Source organism: Myxocyprinus asiaticus, chromosome 31 (assembly GCF_019703515.2).
Source record: "Myxocyprinus asiaticus isolate MX2 ecotype Aquarium Trade chromosome 31, UBuf_Myxa_2, whole genome shotgun sequence".
Lineage (NCBI taxonomy): Eukaryota > Metazoa > Chordata > Actinopteri > Cypriniformes > Catostomidae > Myxocyprinus > Myxocyprinus asiaticus.
In genome coordinates, this window is record NC_059374.1 from 42,254,533 (window position 1) to 42,272,697 (window position 18,165).

Here is an 18,165-nt window from a genome sequence, read left to right on the forward strand (position 1 = left end):
CGACCACAGGGACTTAAAAAGCACATTGGGAATTGGGCATTCCAAATTGGGAAAAATCCAAAAAACCAAAACAAAAAAAGAAACAAAATTAAAATATTTCAAAAATGACCCGAACAATACGTGAGGGTTAAACAGGGCTCCTGTTTACCTGGAAATATCTGAGAAATTTAAAATGATGTTTTCCAGATCTGGAAATGTCATGCAAATTGGTAAAATCTTAAAAGCCATTTATATAGTGAATATGCATTTTCATTTTTTTAATGAACATCTTTCTGAAACTCTGTAGATCTCGATGCCTCATCAGTGGTTGGAGGGAAATCTGCCCGTCAGTGCAAAGTGTACGGTGTGCGATAAAACCTGTGGCAGTGTACTGAGACTCCACGACTGGCGATGTTTATGGTGCAAAGCCATGGTGAGAGTTTTTTTTTTTTTTTTAGGAGATGCTTTCTATCCAAAGCAACTTACATATGAGGAACGTCACAAGCAATGGATCCTAAAAGAGCCAAAAATATCTGCAGTATCACACTGCCAATCTTTAAAAGTGTATTTATAGGAAGAGCCTTTGTTTACGTTTGTGGTTCAGTTTATTTAGTGGTTTTTGCTGTCATTTGTTTCATTCTTTGTCATTTCATGGCAATTTGAGAGTGAATGGACGCCAAAGACAGCATTTAACTGTGTGTCTGTGTGTTCTCCAGGTGCATGCTGGGTGTAAAGATCAGCTCTCTCTGAAGTGTCCATTGGGTCAGTGTAAAGTGTCTGTGATTCCACCCACCGCTCTCAACAGCATTGACTCCGACGGTGAGCACCCAATCAGAACACTCTTTTAGACATAATCAGAGCACTCTATGAAAATGAACTAGTCACAGCATTACCATAGAAATAACCAATCAGAGCATGAGCACTCGCTCGGAAATAACCAATTACAGCTCCTCGTCATGAATATCTAATCAGAAAACTCTCTCAGAGAAGACCAATCAGGCGCCGGATTCACAAATTATTTTTTGTATTTTTTTCTAACGTAAAATATATTGAATTCCCAAAATATGATGTTCTTCCTGAACATTTTTGTCTTATTTTCCAGTAAAAATATCTAAACATCTTTAAAACAAGAAAAGATTGCTTTAGAAGCAGGATGACTTGTTTTCAGAGAAATCTAACACAATTTGGTGGGGTTAATGCTTAAAACAAGAAAAGAAAAATTGCCAATGGCTTAAGAAAAATAAACTTGTTTTCCCTTTGAATCAAGTTTTTTTTCTTACCTCATGACCAATAATCTTTTCTGGTTTTAAGTGTAAATATTACTAAAAAGTGTTAGATTTCTCTAAAAACAAGACAGAATATCTTAATGTCATCTTGCTTCTCAAGTAAATGTATCTTGTTTTAAGAATGTTTCAATATTTTTACGGCCCCTAAAACTCTCTTGCTAGCCATAGTGATGTCCAATTTGTAAGAGAATGGTTCTTTTGGGTCAATGATGGGTCAAAACGTCTCATGAATCATTAGCGACTTGGTCTGAATCAAAAATAATGTTTTCATTCTGGATCCAGAATAATCACAAACTCTTGGAAAGGTCATGGAAAAGTCATGGAACCCTGTAGTTCATAAATGTAGTACTCATAAATATAACAGAACTGAGTTTTTATGTAAGTGACTCGTTCAAGGTTTTATTCAAAACAAGAAACCTAGAAAGAGAAATGAACTCTCTTTGCGTTTGTGTGTGTGTGTTTGTAGGGTTCTGGAAGGCGACATGTCCCCCAACCTGCACGAGCCCGTTGTTGGTGTTTGTCAACAGTAAAAGCGGAGATAATCAGGGCGTGAAGTTTTTACGACGATTTAAACAGCTGTTGAACCCTGCACAAGTGTTTGACTTAATGAACGGAGGACCTCACCTGGGGTAAGACACACACACACACACACACAACAGTACACACAAATCAGTTTTGGCATACAGGATTCAAAATATGATCATCACAATGTTGCAAAATTACGTGAAATGCCAATCCGGTGTGTTTGTGTGTTGTAGTTTACGTCTGTTTCAGAAGTTTGATACGTTTCGTATTCTGGTGTGTGGAGGTGACGGCAGTGTTGGTTGGGTTTTATCAGAGATCGACACTCTGACGCTACACAAACAGGTACAGACAATCACAGGAACATTACACAAAAAACACAATCATACTCTGGGATACAAAGGAGATTTGAGTGCTGAATAACATAGTCTGGAGTGCATCCATTGGTTGTGGGCAATATTAGCCCTAAAAAATCCACTGTTAATAGTAAACCATCCAAGCAACTTTGGCATACTGTTTTTAACATACACGGATTTGGGATGTACTAATCCTAATCTGGCATACTTCGTAGCATATATAGTTTGTGAATTGTTCTGTCTGTCTGTCTGTCTATCTAACTGATCATTCCTTCTATTGTTTGTTTGTTCGTTCGATCGATCTGTCGTTCTATCCATCATTTTATCAATTGTTATATCTATTGTTCGTTCTCTCTATCGTTGGTACTTTTGATTTTTTGTTTGTTCTATCTATCTTTTGTTCATTCTGTCATTATATTGTTCTATCTATCTATCATTCTATCTCTCTATCTTTCGTTTGTTTGTTTTTTTGTTCGATCTATTGTTCTATCTATTGTTTGTTCGATCGTTTTCTCTCTATTGTTCTGTAGTTCTATCTTTTGTTCGTTCTATCATTATATCGTTCTATCTATCTATCATACTATCTCTCTATCTTTCATTTGTTTGTTCGATCTATTGTTCTATCTATTGTTTGTTCGATCGTTTTCTCTCTATTGTTCTGTAGTTCTATCTTTTTGTTCGTTCTATCATTATATTGTTCTATCTGTTGTTCTATCTCTCTATCTATCTTTCGTTTGTTTGTTTGTTCGTTCGATCTATTGTTCTATCTATTGTTTGTTCGATCGTTTTCTCTCTTTTTCTGTAGTTCTATCTTTTGTTCGTTCTATCATTATATTGTTCTATCTATCTGTTGTTCTATCTCTATCTATCTTTCATTTGTTTGTTTGTTCGTTCGAGCTATTGTTCTATCTATTGTTTGTTCGATCGTTTTCTCTCTATTGTTCTGTAGTTCTATCTTTTGTTCGTTTTATCATTATATTGTTCTATCTGTTGTTCTATCTCTCTATCTATCTTTCGTTTGTTTGTTTGTTCGTTCGATCTATTGTTCTATCTTTTGTTCGTTCTATCATTATATTGTTCTATCTGTTGTTCTATCTCTCTATCTATCTATCTTTTGTTTGTTTGTTCGATCTATTGTTCTATCTATTGTTTGTTCGATCGTTTTCTCTCTATTGTTCTGTAGTTCTATCTTTCATTCATTCTATCATATCGTTCTATCTATCGTACTGTCTCTCTCTTTCATTTGTTTGTTCGATCTATTGTTCTATTTATTGTTTGTTCGATTGTTTTCTCTCTATTGTTCTGTAGTTCTATCTTTTGTTCATTCTATCATTATATTGTTCTATCTGTTGTTCTATCTCTCTATCTTTCGTTTGTTTGTTTGTTTGTTCGATCTATTGTTCTATTGTTTGTTCGATTGTTTTCTCTCTATTCTTCTGTAGTTCTATCTTTTGTTCATTCTATCATTATATTGTTCTATCTGTTGTTCTATCTCTCTATCTATCTTTCGTTTGTTTGTTTGTTCAGTCTATTGTTCTATCTATTGTTTGTTCGATCGTTTTCTCTCTATTCTTCTGTAGTTCTATCTATCTTTTGTTCGTTCTATCATTATATCGTTCTATCTATCTGTTGTTCTATCTTTCGTTTGTTTGTTCGATCTATTGTTCTATCTATTGTTTGTTCGATCGTTTTCTCTCTATTCTTCTGTAGTTCTATCTATCTTTCGTTTGTTTGTTTGTTTGTTCGATCTATTGTTCTGTCTTTTGTTTGTTCAATCATTCATTCGATCATTTTCTCTGTTGTTCTGTAGTTCTGTCTATCATTCGTTCAATCATTCGTTCGATCGTTCATTCGTTTTATCTATCGTTCTATCTATCTATCATTCGTTTGTTTGTTCGTTCGATCAATTGTTCTGTGTATCTTTCTATCAATTCAACGTTCGTTGGACATTCGTTCGATCGTTCTATCTATTGTTCTATCTGTCGTTTGTTTGTATGTTCGTTCATTTGATCTATTGTTCTGTGTATCTTTCTATCAATTCAACGTTCGTTCGACATTCGTTCGATCCTTCTATCTATTGTTCTATCTGTCGTTTGTTTGTATGTTCGTTCATTTGATCTATTGTTCTGTGTATCTTTCTATCAATTGAATGTTCGTTCGACTGTTTGTTTGATCATTCTTTCAATCGTTCTATCATTATATCGTTCCATCTATCTAGTGTTCGTTTGTTCATTCGATATATTGTTCTATCTATCATTTGTTAGTTCGATCAATTGTTCTATCTATCATACTATCGATCGTTTAATCATCCAATCTTTCTATCTATCTATCATTCTATAGTTTTATCTATCGTTCTATCTTTCGTTCTATCGCTCGTTCGTTCTATCTATCATTCCTCCGTTCCATCTGTTCTAATTTTCTATTGTTCTATCAATCGATCGTTCATTTGTTCGATCGATCAATTGTTTGTTCTTTCTATCTATCTATCTATCTATCATTCTATAGTTCTATCTATTGTTTGTTCATTCTATCATTATAATTTTCTATCTATCTATCTATCTATCTGTCTTTCTCTGTCTGTCTGTCCGTCTGTCCATCCGTCCTTAATTTGTTCATTCTATAATTCATTTTATCTATCTATCTGTCTGTCTGTTGTTCTTTAGATCTATCTATCTATCAATAATAAATCGTGATTCTGATTGTTTCTTTGCTTAAAGTATAATGCCTTCTGGTGGCCACTTTATCCAATAGCACAAAACCATCTCTGTGTTCATATAATGTTCTGATGTGTTTATATTTGTGCAGTGCCAGTTGGGCGTATTGCCACTGGGAACTGGGAATGACCTGGCGAGAGTTTTGGGGTGGGGTTCGGCGTGTGACGACGACACCCAGTTACCCCAGATACTGGAGAAACTTGAGAGAGCCAGTACAAAGATGCTGGACAGGTCAGTGTGTGTGCGAACAGACATGTTCATTGTGTGTTTTTGTCCTTGACCAACATTTTCACACTTTTATTTCTCATAGATGGAGTATTATGGTATACGAGACCAAGTTTCCACGGCAACACTCCAGCTCCACGGTAACAGAAGACTGTAGTGAGGACTCTGAGGTAACGGTGATAAGATTTCACTCAGGTCTGCAAGACATAGCTTGTATTTGCACATATTTGTTATTGTATAGAAACTATTGATGAATTAGTGCTTTAAAGAGTTCATGTTCTTAATTTTTATTGTGTTTTACTTTTCACCTGGAGTCTGCTTACCATACTAGGTCGTAATTTCGTTTTTCATGACTATTTTTCACCCTCTCTCTGACCCCCTGAATTCAACAGGCTGTTTTTGCTACTGTACCTTTAAGAGTTCTATATGTAAATGACCTCTGTTATGATTGGCTAACATCCACACACTGATGTAGTTCACACAGGGTGAAATAAATCCTTCTTTGCATGATAAGACCCCTTTAAATGTACAATTTAAATGTGTTTTATCTCTTCGGCTGTTTTTCTTCAGGTGCAGCACATTCTGACCTATGAGGACTCTGTTGCAGCTCATCTCTCCAAAATACTGACATCCGATCAGCACTCTGTGGTCATTTCCTCTGCAAAGTATGTGCTGCGTGTTTGTTTCTGTGTCTGTTAATGTGTGTGTTAGTTGTGTATTCTGATGTGTAATGTGTCTGTGCGTGTTTTTTAGAGTCCTGTGTGAGACGGTAAAGGATTTCGTTGCGAGAGTCGGCCGTGCGTATGAAAAGAACACAGAAAGCTCAGAGGAATCAGATGCCATGGCTAAAAAGGTCAGCTGTGATTGGCTGTCTGTGTAAGCTGTGTTTTGACTTGGAAACATTGTGATTGGCTTGTAGATATATGTTTTTATTGGCTGTTGAATGACTTGGGGTGTTTCAGGGTTCGCACAGTAACGGAAAACCTGGAATAATCAGTGTACTTAAAAAATAAAAAAGTTCATAAGTCATTCAAATTAATACAATCTAAAGTCATGAAAAACTCATTTTAAATAATAAAATCTTAACTTGGAAAAGTCATGGAAATCATATTAGCTTAAGTTATGAAAATGTATAAAACCTTAAGTAATGAAAAAGTCATTGAAATTAATAAATATCTTAAGTCATGGAAAATGGATTATTTTTAAGTCATGAAACTTAACTAAATCTAAAGTTATAAGTCATAGATATTAATAAATCTAAAGTTGAAAAGTCATGAAAATTATATTATTTTAAGTCATAAAAATGAATAAATCTAAAGTTGAAAAATCATGAAAATTATATTATTTTAAGTCATAAAAATTAATAAATCTAAAGTTGAAAAATCATGAAAATTATATTATTTTAAGTCGTGAAAATTAATAAATCTAAAGTTGAAAAGTCATGAAAATTATATTATTTTAAGTCATAAAAATTAATAAATTTAAAGTTGAAAAATCATGAAAATTATATTATTTTAAGTCATAAAAATGAATAAATCTAAAGTTGAAAAGTCATGAAAATTATATTATTTTAAGTCATAAAAATTAAAAAATTTAAAGTTGAAAAATCATGAAAATTATATTATTTTAAGTCATAAAAATTAATAAATCTAAAGTTGAAAAATCATGAAAATTTTATTATTTTAAGTCGTGAACCCTGATGTTTGTGACAGTGTGGTTGGCTGTTGGATGACTCTGGTTGTTTTTGATTGGATGCAGTGTGGTGTATTAAAAGAGAAGTTGGACTCGTTACTGAAAACGTTAAACGAGGAAGCCCAGGCCACCAGTGTGATGCCCGCGCCTCCTCCCACCATCGCTGAGGAGCAGGACGAAGGGGAGGGAGAGGTGCTGGCTCCGCCCACAGCCCCACCCACAGTAATTCCCTGCTCACCCCGCCCAACCGCTGCCATCTTCAAACCGCGAGAACAGCTGATGCTCCGCGCGAACAGCCTGAAGAAAGCCATCAGACAAATTATAGAGCACACGGAGAAAGGTACAATCACTGGTTTCAAATTTAAACTCTTAATCTCACACACATAATCTCACAGACCTCGTTCACTCTTAAACTCTCTCTCTGTCAGCGGTGGACGAACAGAACGCTCAAACGGAGGAGGTTTTTGCTTCTCTGCCAGCTGAGGAGGAAGACGAGGACGATGAAGCTGATAAATTATCTCTACAATCTTCATACAGCAACAGAGCACGACCAAGTAGAAGAGGTGAGACTCCTACATGTGCTTTCACACTAGGGCTGTCAATGTGATTCAAGTTTTTCACTCTTCACTACTGATCTCTCTCTATGTCTCTCAGCCTCCAAGACTCCGTGTGAGAAGCTCATCTGTAAAGGGAGTCTGTCGATAGGCAGCTCCGCCTCACTTCCTGCCCAGACGGGAAGTAGGGAGAATATGCCCATGCTGAACACCAAGATCCTCTACCCAAGTAAGAGCAGCTGTTGTTATGGAAACAGCATCATCTTGTGTGTTGTTCAGCAGCTTATAATGTGTGTGTTTGTGCAGGTCTCAGGGCAGGTGTGTCGGGCTCTTTCAGTGGTTCAGTCATCAGCAGGCTGTTGGTCAACGCGGACCCGTTCAACTATGACCCAGAGAACCTGTGAGTGTCTTTCTCTTATTAGCCAGCTTCACATATAAACTGTGTTAAATTGCCATTAAATTGCTAGATTAACATTCCCACAAACAGTACCACACATTAATGGCTTTCTGTGTTTTATATGTAATGCTACCATTCACACAACCATAAAAATAACAATAAACTCTCTGGTGTCATTTGCATGAAATATATTTGGCTACTACTAGCCCTCAAAAACATTTTAGGGCATGATCATGACAAGCTTAACACATATTATTTTGCATAATGCACAAGCATCAGTATGAGTATAAACTGTCGGGCCCCTCAAACTAACAGGGCAATGTTCTGAAAGTGCCACAGCTTACTTATAGTTGATTCTGACATTTAAACTGGGATATGAACAATTGCGCACATCAGCTGTAAGCCTGCAAACTCCTTTGCCAACATTTCAACTAGAGACGTCCAGATATGGATACTCCGATACCATCTGACATGCGAATGTCAGTATGTAAACATTCAGTGCACAAATGAAAAGCATGTGAGATTATTAAACTACAAAAGCTGCGATTTAATGAGATAAATATATAGTTTGCATGTGCTGCGCACTTCAAATATGAGTTCTTGTGAATGTGTGGAGCCAGTGACGTGCTGACATAAAGACACAAAGTGCTCATACATTTTTTTTTTTTTAGAGCTCCTTGACTCATACACGGAAAACACCATCATGAGCATTGAGCGCTGTGTTTGTAGCAGATGACAGTGAGCAGAACACTAATTCACTTTGTAGTGCACAGCACATACAGACTACATATTTAATTAAATAGCAGCCTTTTGTGGTTTAATAATCACATTGCTTTTCCGGAAGTGAGAAGCTACCATCAAAAGCACACAGAAATGGAAAGGGCTTCAAAATAAAAGCTTCTGCCAAAATAAAAGCTCAATTTAAATTGGATAAAAGTACGACAGAAATATATCACTACTATATCGTTTTTTTTTTGTTTTTTTTTACTTTCTCCCCTTTTCTCCCCAATTTGGAATGCCCAGTTCCCAATGTGCTCTAAGTCCTCATGGTGGTGTAGTGACTCGCCTCAATCCCGGTGGCGGAGGACGAATCTCAGTTGCCTCCGCGTCTGAGACCGTCAATCCGCGCATCTTAGCACGTGGCTTGTTGAGCGCGTTATCGCGGAGACCTAGTGCGTGTGGAGGCTTCACGCTATTCACCGCGGTATCCACGCACAACTCACCACGCACCGCACCGAGAGCGAGAACCACATTATAGTGACCACGAGGAGGTTACCCCATGTGACTCTACCCTCCCTAGCAACCGGGCCAATTTGGTTGCTTAGGAGATCTGGCTGGAGTCACTCAGCACGCCCTGGATTCGAACTCGCGACTCCAGGGGTGGTAGTCAGCATCAATACTCGCCGAGTTACCCAGGCCCCCCTCACTGTTTAGATATTTAATATTCACCCTACTACTACTACTATTAATAATAATAGTAATAATAAATCAGTAGTAATTGTGTAATATTTAAGCAATATCTCACATCTGTGATCCTCTGTCAAGCAGCACTTAATTTGACAAAAATAATACAATATTATGTAGAAAATGTTAATTTAGAGTTTTAATGAATTCATTTATTTAGACACCATTTTGATGATAAATTTGAAATAAATTGTTGATATGGAATTCAGAAAAAATAAATACAAAAAAAAAAAAAAAACAGGGATCGGTATCTGCGAGTTACGAAAAGGAAGTATCGGATCAGGACATCACTAATTTCAACAGCATTGCCGTAAATTTACGACAAAGGCTGATGTAAAAGTGCCAACTGTCTGACTCTCTCTCTATGTATTTTAGGGATCTGTACACAGAGAAATGTGTCATGAATAATTATTTTGGAATCGGTCTGGATGCCAAAATCTCTCTGGACTTCAACAACAAACGTGACGAGCATCCAGAGAAGTGCAGGTGCGAACATGCATCAAAACATCCTCACAAAGCAACCTGATCATGCTGTCATGACAATATAACATATTTATGTGGTCTTAAATATCCTCAAAAAGTGTTCTCATAATCACTTTGTTTCCGAGTGACAGAAATGTCACATTTTAAATTATGGGATAGTTGTATGTAGAGCGCAACTTTCTGGTTCCGGAAGTAAAAATCCCATTCATTTTCTCCATTTGGAAACTGATTATTAACAAAAACTTATAAACCTTTAAAGACAGACCAACTGTGAGCTCCAAGGCAGTGTTATTATAGTTAACGAAAACTAAATAAAAACAGTTTCGTTAACAAAAATTAAAATTGTCTCATTCATTTTAGTTTTCATTTTTGATGTACTAGGCGAAATGGGACACTTTTGAAAAATTCTTTCTTGACTCTTTGAATTATGATCCAAACACACATAACCTAACATTATAGCTTTGAAGAAAGCTGAGGATGTCGTCTACTTTAGTCAAAAGAAAATTAAGAAATGCTTACTACTGGGAAGTGGAAACTTTGAAGACCGTCTTTTGACCAAATCCCAGATTTTTAAGCAATAAAGTGGGACAGAAGAAAATATTTACAAAGTATTTTGAAAGAATTTTTATATTCTCTTGTACACTTTTACATCATAAATCATAATGTAACATTTACAAGCATTACACCTCAAAATATGTTTCTGTCATTTTCTTTACCATTGCTTTTCTCACCATTGGCCATGACATGAGTTCTGCCACACATCCCAAAGTAAAATCATCCATTTTAAACCTCAAAACGTTAGAGAGATAGTTCACCCAAAAATTAAAACTCTCATCCTTTACTCACCCTCATGCCATCCTAGATGTGTGCGACTTTCTTTCTTCAGCAGAACACAAATCAAGATTTTTAGAAGAATATCTCAGCTCTGTAGGTCCATACAATGCAAGTGAATGGGTCTGAAACTTTGAAGCTCAAAAAAGCACATAAAGGCAGCATACAAGTAATCCATAAGACTCCACTGGTTAAATCAAAGTCTTCCAAAGTGATCTAATCGGTTTTGCATGAGAACACACCAAAATGTAACTCCTTTTTCACTGTACATCTTGCAATTGCAGTCTACAGGAACAATCATGATTTCAAAATCAATTACAGTAAGAGTTCGCAGAGTGATAGATGGCGCTGGGAAATATAATCGAGCTTTAAATCATCATCGCCAAGGTGACTGCTGATGTCAAGATTTACAGTAAAAAAGGACTTAAATATTGATCTGTTTCTCACTCACACCTATCATATATCTTCAGAAGACATGGATTAAACCACTGGAGTCTTATGGATTACTTTTATGCTGCCTTTATGTGCTTTTTGGAGCTTCAAAGTTTTGGCCCCTATTCACTTGCATTGTATGGACCTACAGAGCTGAGATATTCGTCTAAAAATCTTGATTTGTGTTCTGCAGAAGAAAGAAAGTCATACACATCTGGGATGGCATGAGGGTGAGTAAATGAACAGAAAACTTTAATTTGTTTTGGGTGAACTATCCCTTTAATTGTATACTCCCCAAAGATTAGTTTAGTAATGATTATAATTATTTAATGAAATACATATGGATACAATGTGGATCAAGCTTAAATGTCTTTTGTTACTTTACCCATATTCACCCTATATTATAAAATCTGCAACATTTACAATCCAAATTAAACATGAAAATACCACTAGATAAACGTAACACAAGACTGCCCAGAGAAATGTAATGATGTTAGACTTTCTGAATCGCACCAGTAAACGCTCAGCTTTAGCAGCCATAAAAAATACTAAAACTAACAGAAAAACTGAACAAATTTGGAATGACAGATTGAATATAAAATAGAAATAAAAACTACAAAAAAATCCAAAACTATAATAACACTGCTCCAAGGTTGTTAATCGATGGTATATTCTTCTGTTGAAACCATCAATGCGTGTTAATTTAACTACAGTTTTTAACAAATCATGTTTAATAGCAGAATTAATGGGGAAGAACTACATTACCCATAATCCTAAAGAGAAATCCACCAATCAGAGAATCGTGTCAAAAGATCTCCGCCCACTCCCATGACACACTCTGAATGAGTCGCTCTCCTTACACTACTTATATATTTTTAAATGTATGAATATTTTATAACAAACCTATTGTTTCTGTAGTTATAATAAACAACTTTAAATCAATAGTTTGATATATTTCCATTGTTTTTAATTCGATTACGTCATTCGCAATGCTTCATGGGATTGTAGTTCATTCCCTCATTAAAGACATCAAGTACACAGTCTTGTATCTTTGTCTCTTTGTCTGATTTTCAAATACTTTTTTAGCTTCAAATCAAAGTTTGTAATGTTGTGATTCACTTCGGAGCTGGTTGGAACTCTTTTATGAAGAATTATATGAAATCCCAATGGGAAAAATACTTACGGAACCAAGACGGCTGTTGGGAATATTCACTGTAATAATGTACTGGAGTGTTTGTTCAGGAGTCGCACTAAAAACATGATGTGGTATGGAGTTCTGGGTACCAAAGAACTTCTTCACAGAACATACAAGAACCTTGAACAAAGAGTTCTACTGGAGGTGAGAGTGTGTTTATGCTTTAAGATGTGTGTGAATATGACTTATATGTCTGTGAGGTTAACCATTGTTTGTGTGTGTGTGTAGTGTGACGGGAGGCCCATCCCTCTTCCGAGTCTCCAAGGTATCGCCGTGTTGAATATTCCCAGTTACGCAGGAGGAACTAACTTCTGGGGCGGAACTAAAGAGGATGATGTAAGTTCACAACTGCATCCTGTGTGTCTGAAATACGGAAGCATGAGGTTTTCGTATCGTCACATTTGTGTTCGTGTGTTTGTTTACAGACGTTTACGGCGCCGTCGTTTGATGATAAGATTCTAGAGGTGGTGGCTGTATTCGGCAGCATGCAGATGGCCGTTTCTAGAGTTATTAATCTTCAACATCATCGTATCGCACAGGTACACAGCACAAAAACACACATATATAAAGCCATCCAATCAGATTGGAGCTTTAGATTTTGGAAAGCACTTGCTTTCATGGTGTGCAGTATTTCATCAACTCTTCATAAATGTAACTAATTGTGCATCTCTCGTAGTGTCGAATGGTGAAGATCACTATTCTAGGTGATGAAGGTGTACCTGTACAGGTGGATGGAGAGGCCTGGATTCAGCCGCCAGGATACATCCGAATAATCCACAAGAACCGCACACAAACCCTCACCAGAGACAGGGTCAGTTCATACACACGCACACACACACACACACACACACACACACACACACACACACATGCACATGTATCTTTGAGGGGAAGTCCCAAACCCAAACAAAACGTTACTCTAAAACACAACTGAAATGCTGTATCGCAGGCGTTCGAGAACACACTGAAGTCGTGGGAGGACAAACAGAGAGGAGAGATTCCACGGCTCGTATCTCAGCATGCTTCACAGCCGGAGGTCGTTTCTGAAGAGGAAACGGCTCAGATCAGTCTGTTTGGACAGGCGGCTGGTGCTCTGATACACAGGTACACACACATATACACTGGGTCTCCAAAGTCCACATTTAAAATCTGGTATTCAAAATCTAATTTAATTTAAGCTCGGATAGGCCCGAAAAATAACTGTCAAAATATGAATAACTAAAGTCTTGACAAACACAAAATAGGTATTGTTTGAAAGCTTAGAAGCTCTACTTTTCAATGCATGTAGGGATTATGACCAAAACTGAACAAGTGCTTTCAAATTTGCAGACAAATCAGAAGTGTCCGTTTTGATCATTTATATATATTTATAAAAAACAATTGCACTGAACATATTATTGCAATCAGTAAAAACATCATACTCATCAAATAGTCATGTGTCATATGTTGTTGGAAAGCTCTCAAAGAGTACAATACAACCATCCTATTTGTTTTACTCACAAACAAAAATATAGCGAGTAATAGCTAAGTTTATTGCTGCCTTGGTGTGCTATTGGAATTATCCTACTTCCCACTTCTGAAATGGTATTTACGAGTACGTCACGTTCAAGTGCTTTATTGTCCGAAAAAACTTTCATTCATATATATTCCTTGAGGAACTTTTATTTTGACACCATAGAAAATATTACTGAGCTTACAGATGATAATGGAATTTTGGTCAAATACAAGCTATTTTTACGGTGTAAAAATGTACAACATGCATCAAATGGTTGCTGATATACATAAATGAATATGACCAAAACGGTAAGCGTTAACAATTAGCTGTATTTGGGGGGCCTGGGTAGCTTAGCAAGTAAAGACGCTGACTACCACACCTGGAATCACAGGTTCGAATCCAGGGTGTGCTGAGTGACTCCAGTTAGGCTTCCTAAGCAACCAATTGGCCCGGTTGCTAGGGTGGGTAGAGTCACGTTGGGTTAACCTCCTCGTGGTCGCTATAATGTGGTTCTCACTCTCAGTGGGGTGCGTGGTGAGTTGTGCATGGATGCCACGGAGAATAGCGTGAGCCTCCACACACGCTACGTCTCCGCGGTAACACACTCAACAAGCCATGTGATAAGATGCGCGGATTGACGGTCTCAGACGCGGAGGCAACTGAGATTCGAGGACTCTAGAGCGCATTGGGAATCGGGCATGCCAAACTGGGGAGAAAAGGGGATAAAATCCCCCAAAAAAACAATTAGTTGTATTTAGAACAATTTATAAAACCTGTCATTCACTACAGAAACCGTACCCTCCTCCACCATATTAAAATGTTTAGGACTCCCCCCCATCTTGGAAACTCGGGTATAAAAATGATCTCAGAGTTTCCCAGTTGTAATTACGATTTGAGGTGTTGTTCATGTGCAACTTCCGAGTGGGAAACTCGTATTTACGATAATTCCGATAGCACATGAAGGCAGCATTTGTCTTTGACAATTATGTTGGTGTTGCTTATATGCCGCGCTTTCGCTTATAACCTCATGAAAAATAAACAGAACATAAATATTGCATACTATTACTCAGAGGAGGTGATTATCTTTCAAACGAGCCCACACACAAGGTAATTGGATTCATAGATAATTAGATAATCCACATGAAGCACAATGTTACATATGGCCACCAGGAGATGGCGCCAAGACTCAGTGATGACTCAAATGGCACAGAGTGAAACTCATTCTGTGAAATCTCATTACTAAAATCATGTCTGCATGCTATGCAAACCTTTAGTCATTGTTGTGTTTGCATGTGTAATTAGTTCTTATGTGCAATTATTATGTTTTATTTGTTTGGAATTCTGTAACTTTTGATTGCTGTGTCATATCAACACAACAACAGTTGACATGATTGGGAACAAAACAAAAGCAGTTTTTCAAAGCCATCTTATTAACACCCAGAGATATATAATGTCAAATCAGAAAAATAGTACATTTTTGGCTCGATTGATTTTGTGATTTTTCAGCAGTTTTTTGGGCTGAGTGTCTCAGAATGTATCAGTCTATATCATTAAAAAATGTTTTTACATTTTACATACAATGATACCAAACACCTTGCTTTTTCATTTTTGTCGAGTTATAAGCCTTTAATTTATGTTTAGCCTTTAGGTATTCCACTGAAACTGGAAATCTTTAAAAACACCTTCAGAGCTTACAAGGATTGTTCAAGTTAAGCTCAAACTATGACATTTGTGGCATAATGTTGATTACCACAAACAGTTATTTAAACAGAAATGAATTGTTCAATTCAACTTTCCCTTAAATTGTTAGGCTGATAATATAACTTGTAGCGAAAGCACATGCTCACAAATGGACTCAGACTTTTGTACCCCACTGTATAATATATTTGATATAATTAATATAGTTAGTATGTATACACTCATCAACATCTTCAGTGTTGCTCATTTGCATTTGTGTGTGTGTTTAGTATCAGGGAAGTGGCACAGTCTCATCCCACTATCGAGCAGGAATTAGCTCACGCGGTAAACGCCAGTTCTAAAGCCATGGACCTGGTGTACGCAAACTCTAAAAGCAGCGGGGTGAGTGTTTGCTGTTTATTTCAATAAACACTGACATTAGAGCGTTCATTATGACATCATAACACTGCTCTCATTTGATTGGTGTAGATTGTTTTTGTTCTTCAATTGCAATTGACTGTGTTTTTTTTTTTATGGCAGGGTTTGACATGTAATGTGGTGATGGACATGGTCAGTAATGTAACAGCTCTTCACAGTGAAACTGAACTGTTGCTCTCTGGAAAGATGTGTCTGGTAAGTGAACTATTCCGGCAAATCTGGATTTGTAAACAAAATCTTTAGTACATTTTCTGGGAAAAACTTGCTAGGGTGTTCTGTGTGGTTGTGAGGGCGTTACTAGGTGGATGTTTTATTCTTCTCCTATGCTGTAACTCTCTCTCTCTCTCTCTCTACAGCAGTTGGATCCTCCTCAGCGGGATCAGCTGATTGGTGCGTTGGGATCTGTCACTCAACAGTTATGTACGCTGACAGATATCAGCTGGCTCAGTCAACTCATTGACCCGGCTGACGAGGAGGAGGAGGTGCGTTAACCAATGACTCTCAGCTAACACTCTTAACTACATACAAACTTCGGTGAACACACGAACACATTTAGGATCTTTTGGTGTGTTTATCCCAGTCTAATTGTGTGTGTGTGTTGACAGGGTCAGATGTCTGATTTCTCCAAGAGGAGTCGCAGTGCTAAATTCCGTCTCGTACCCAAATTCAAAAAAGATAAAAACAACAAAAATAAGGAGACGTGTGCCGCCCTCAACATGCCTGGTATGACCCCTGTCCTTTCACCTCAGTGCAGCATAGTAGTTTTGTTAATTTTGTAGTCCTTAAACCCAGAAGAGAAATAGCATTTGGAATGTCATATGGGTTTTCAATATTACGCTTTGTCTCTGTGCAGTGTATACGTGGGGGGTTGATAAGGTGGCCGTGTGGTTGGAGATGCTGTGTCTCTCAGAGTACAAAGAGATCTTCATCAGACACGATGTCAGAGGACCAGAGCTGCTTCAGCTGGAGAGGAGAGACCTGAAGGTATTACCTGGAGTCAACCAATATGAGCTCTTCACTGGCCGATGCTGATTGCTATTATCTAGAGAGCTATAATATGATTTAATGAATATAATATAACCACAAGCGGCAATCACCGGGGTCTAAGCACACCTAAAAATGACATGACCAAAATAGCCAAATTTGAAAAAATAAAGCTCTTTTGGATATAGTTGTTATGATGTCAAATTTCACCTTGTTGGATCACTGTTGCGCATAGATATTTTCTTTAGTTATAGTGCCCCCTAGTATCAGAAATTGCTGAAATTTGGCACAGTCCTTAAGAATGATGTGATAGACATGTGTTCTTGGTTTTCTTAAGTTTGGATGTTGCATTCATAAGATACAGGCCAATAAGTCATTAAGGGCCATACCCAAAAAACGCATTGGCTCATAAATTATAAATAATTAAATGAATCAAAGTTATTTTGAGAATTTTTTTTCATGAGCATTTCTAGATGATTCATACCAAATTACATGCGAATTAGACAAAACATCCTAGGATTAGTTTGAAAAAGTAGGTTTTTCAAAGTGTTAGAAATCCACATGACCAATTAATTTGGGTGTACAAAAGGATTCAAAGGAAATGCCATTTTTTAATTCTAGCGAGAATGTAAATTAGCTTATCATAGCACCACCTTGTGGCCAATTCTCACAAAATTTGGTATACAGTCTCACCTAAATACCCTGTACATATATGCCAGTTTTTATAATAGTCAGCCATTCACAATTGAAGTTATTATCTGCTGAAATGTGATTGCCCTGGCGACCATTTTTTGCTGATTTGTCGAATCAATAATTTAAGGATATGCTAGCTCTTGAACCAAAGAAGGTGCATGCCAAATTCCAACTTCCTTGATGGTTGCAGAGTTATGGCAGTTTTTTAGCTATAGTGCTCCCTATGAGCAGAATTTGATGTGTATTCTCAAAGGGCTTTTTCCAAATGCCATTTTAGCGCCCTTGAAGGGCACTAATTGAAGGGGATGCCACTCGAAGGGTCATTCCAAACAAAAGTAAGAATTTTTTTTGTTTCATGAAAGGTCCTTCCACGAGACTGTTAGTGAAGGGTACAGTAATGCCATGCTCCCTTCAGAGTGCCCACATCAAGAGCTCTGTCTTTCGGAGTGACATTTTCACCCCAAAATGTCTTTGTGTCTTCATTTTCAAAGTTTAGTTTAGTTTGGACCTTGCGTTTAGAAGATATACTGTAGGTCGATAAGTAAATGTGGGCCATGCCCCAACATTTTATTGGCTTATAACTCCAAAGTGCTTTGAGGAATCAAAATGCTTTATATAATTTTTTTGTCAGGATGCTAATATACTTCTAGCTTATTTGATATAACAAAATTTAATGGCAGTAAATGAGACCTACATTAAATTGTTACTGTAGGTGTTAAGTGTACATATTAACACTTGTTTAACACAT

At 37.0% G+C, this 18,165-nt stretch overlaps 1 protein-coding gene across 5 annotated transcripts in view; it reads left to right on the forward strand.

The window, feature by feature from the left end:
* The window catches only part of LOC127422580 (diacylglycerol kinase delta-like), a 45,413-nt gene that overhangs the window by 22,553 nt on the left and 4,695 nt on the right, over positions 1 to 18,165 (forward strand). For all 5 annotated transcript variants that reach the window (XM_051666225.1, XM_051666227.1, XM_051666228.1 and 2 more), the window contains 23 exons: positions 287 to 412; positions 696 to 798; positions 1,732 to 1,894; positions 2,024 to 2,132; positions 4,949 to 5,088; positions 5,168 to 5,252; positions 5,653 to 5,747; positions 5,836 to 5,935; positions 6,841 to 7,114; positions 7,203 to 7,337; positions 7,429 to 7,557; positions 7,635 to 7,728; positions 9,565 to 9,675; positions 12,178 to 12,274; positions 12,359 to 12,466; positions 12,556 to 12,669; positions 12,807 to 12,941; positions 13,080 to 13,234; positions 15,593 to 15,704; positions 15,843 to 15,935; positions 16,097 to 16,222; positions 16,346 to 16,463; positions 16,594 to 16,724. In XM_051666225.1, coding sequence (XP_051522185.1) covers positions 287 to 412; positions 696 to 798; positions 1,732 to 1,894; positions 2,024 to 2,132; positions 4,949 to 5,088; positions 5,168 to 5,252; positions 5,653 to 5,747; positions 5,836 to 5,935; positions 6,841 to 7,114; positions 7,203 to 7,337; positions 7,429 to 7,557; positions 7,635 to 7,728; positions 9,565 to 9,675; positions 12,178 to 12,274; positions 12,359 to 12,466; positions 12,556 to 12,669; positions 12,807 to 12,941; positions 13,080 to 13,234; positions 15,593 to 15,704; positions 15,843 to 15,935; positions 16,097 to 16,222; positions 16,346 to 16,463; positions 16,594 to 16,724 — 2,853 coding nt within the window. The remainder of the gene's footprint in view (positions 1 to 286; positions 413 to 695; positions 799 to 1,731; positions 1,895 to 2,023; positions 2,133 to 4,948; positions 5,089 to 5,167; positions 5,253 to 5,652; positions 5,748 to 5,835; positions 5,936 to 6,840; positions 7,115 to 7,202; positions 7,338 to 7,428; positions 7,558 to 7,634; positions 7,729 to 9,564; positions 9,676 to 12,177; positions 12,275 to 12,358; positions 12,467 to 12,555; positions 12,670 to 12,806; positions 12,942 to 13,079; positions 13,235 to 15,592; positions 15,705 to 15,842; positions 15,936 to 16,096; positions 16,223 to 16,345; positions 16,464 to 16,593; positions 16,725 to 18,165) is intronic.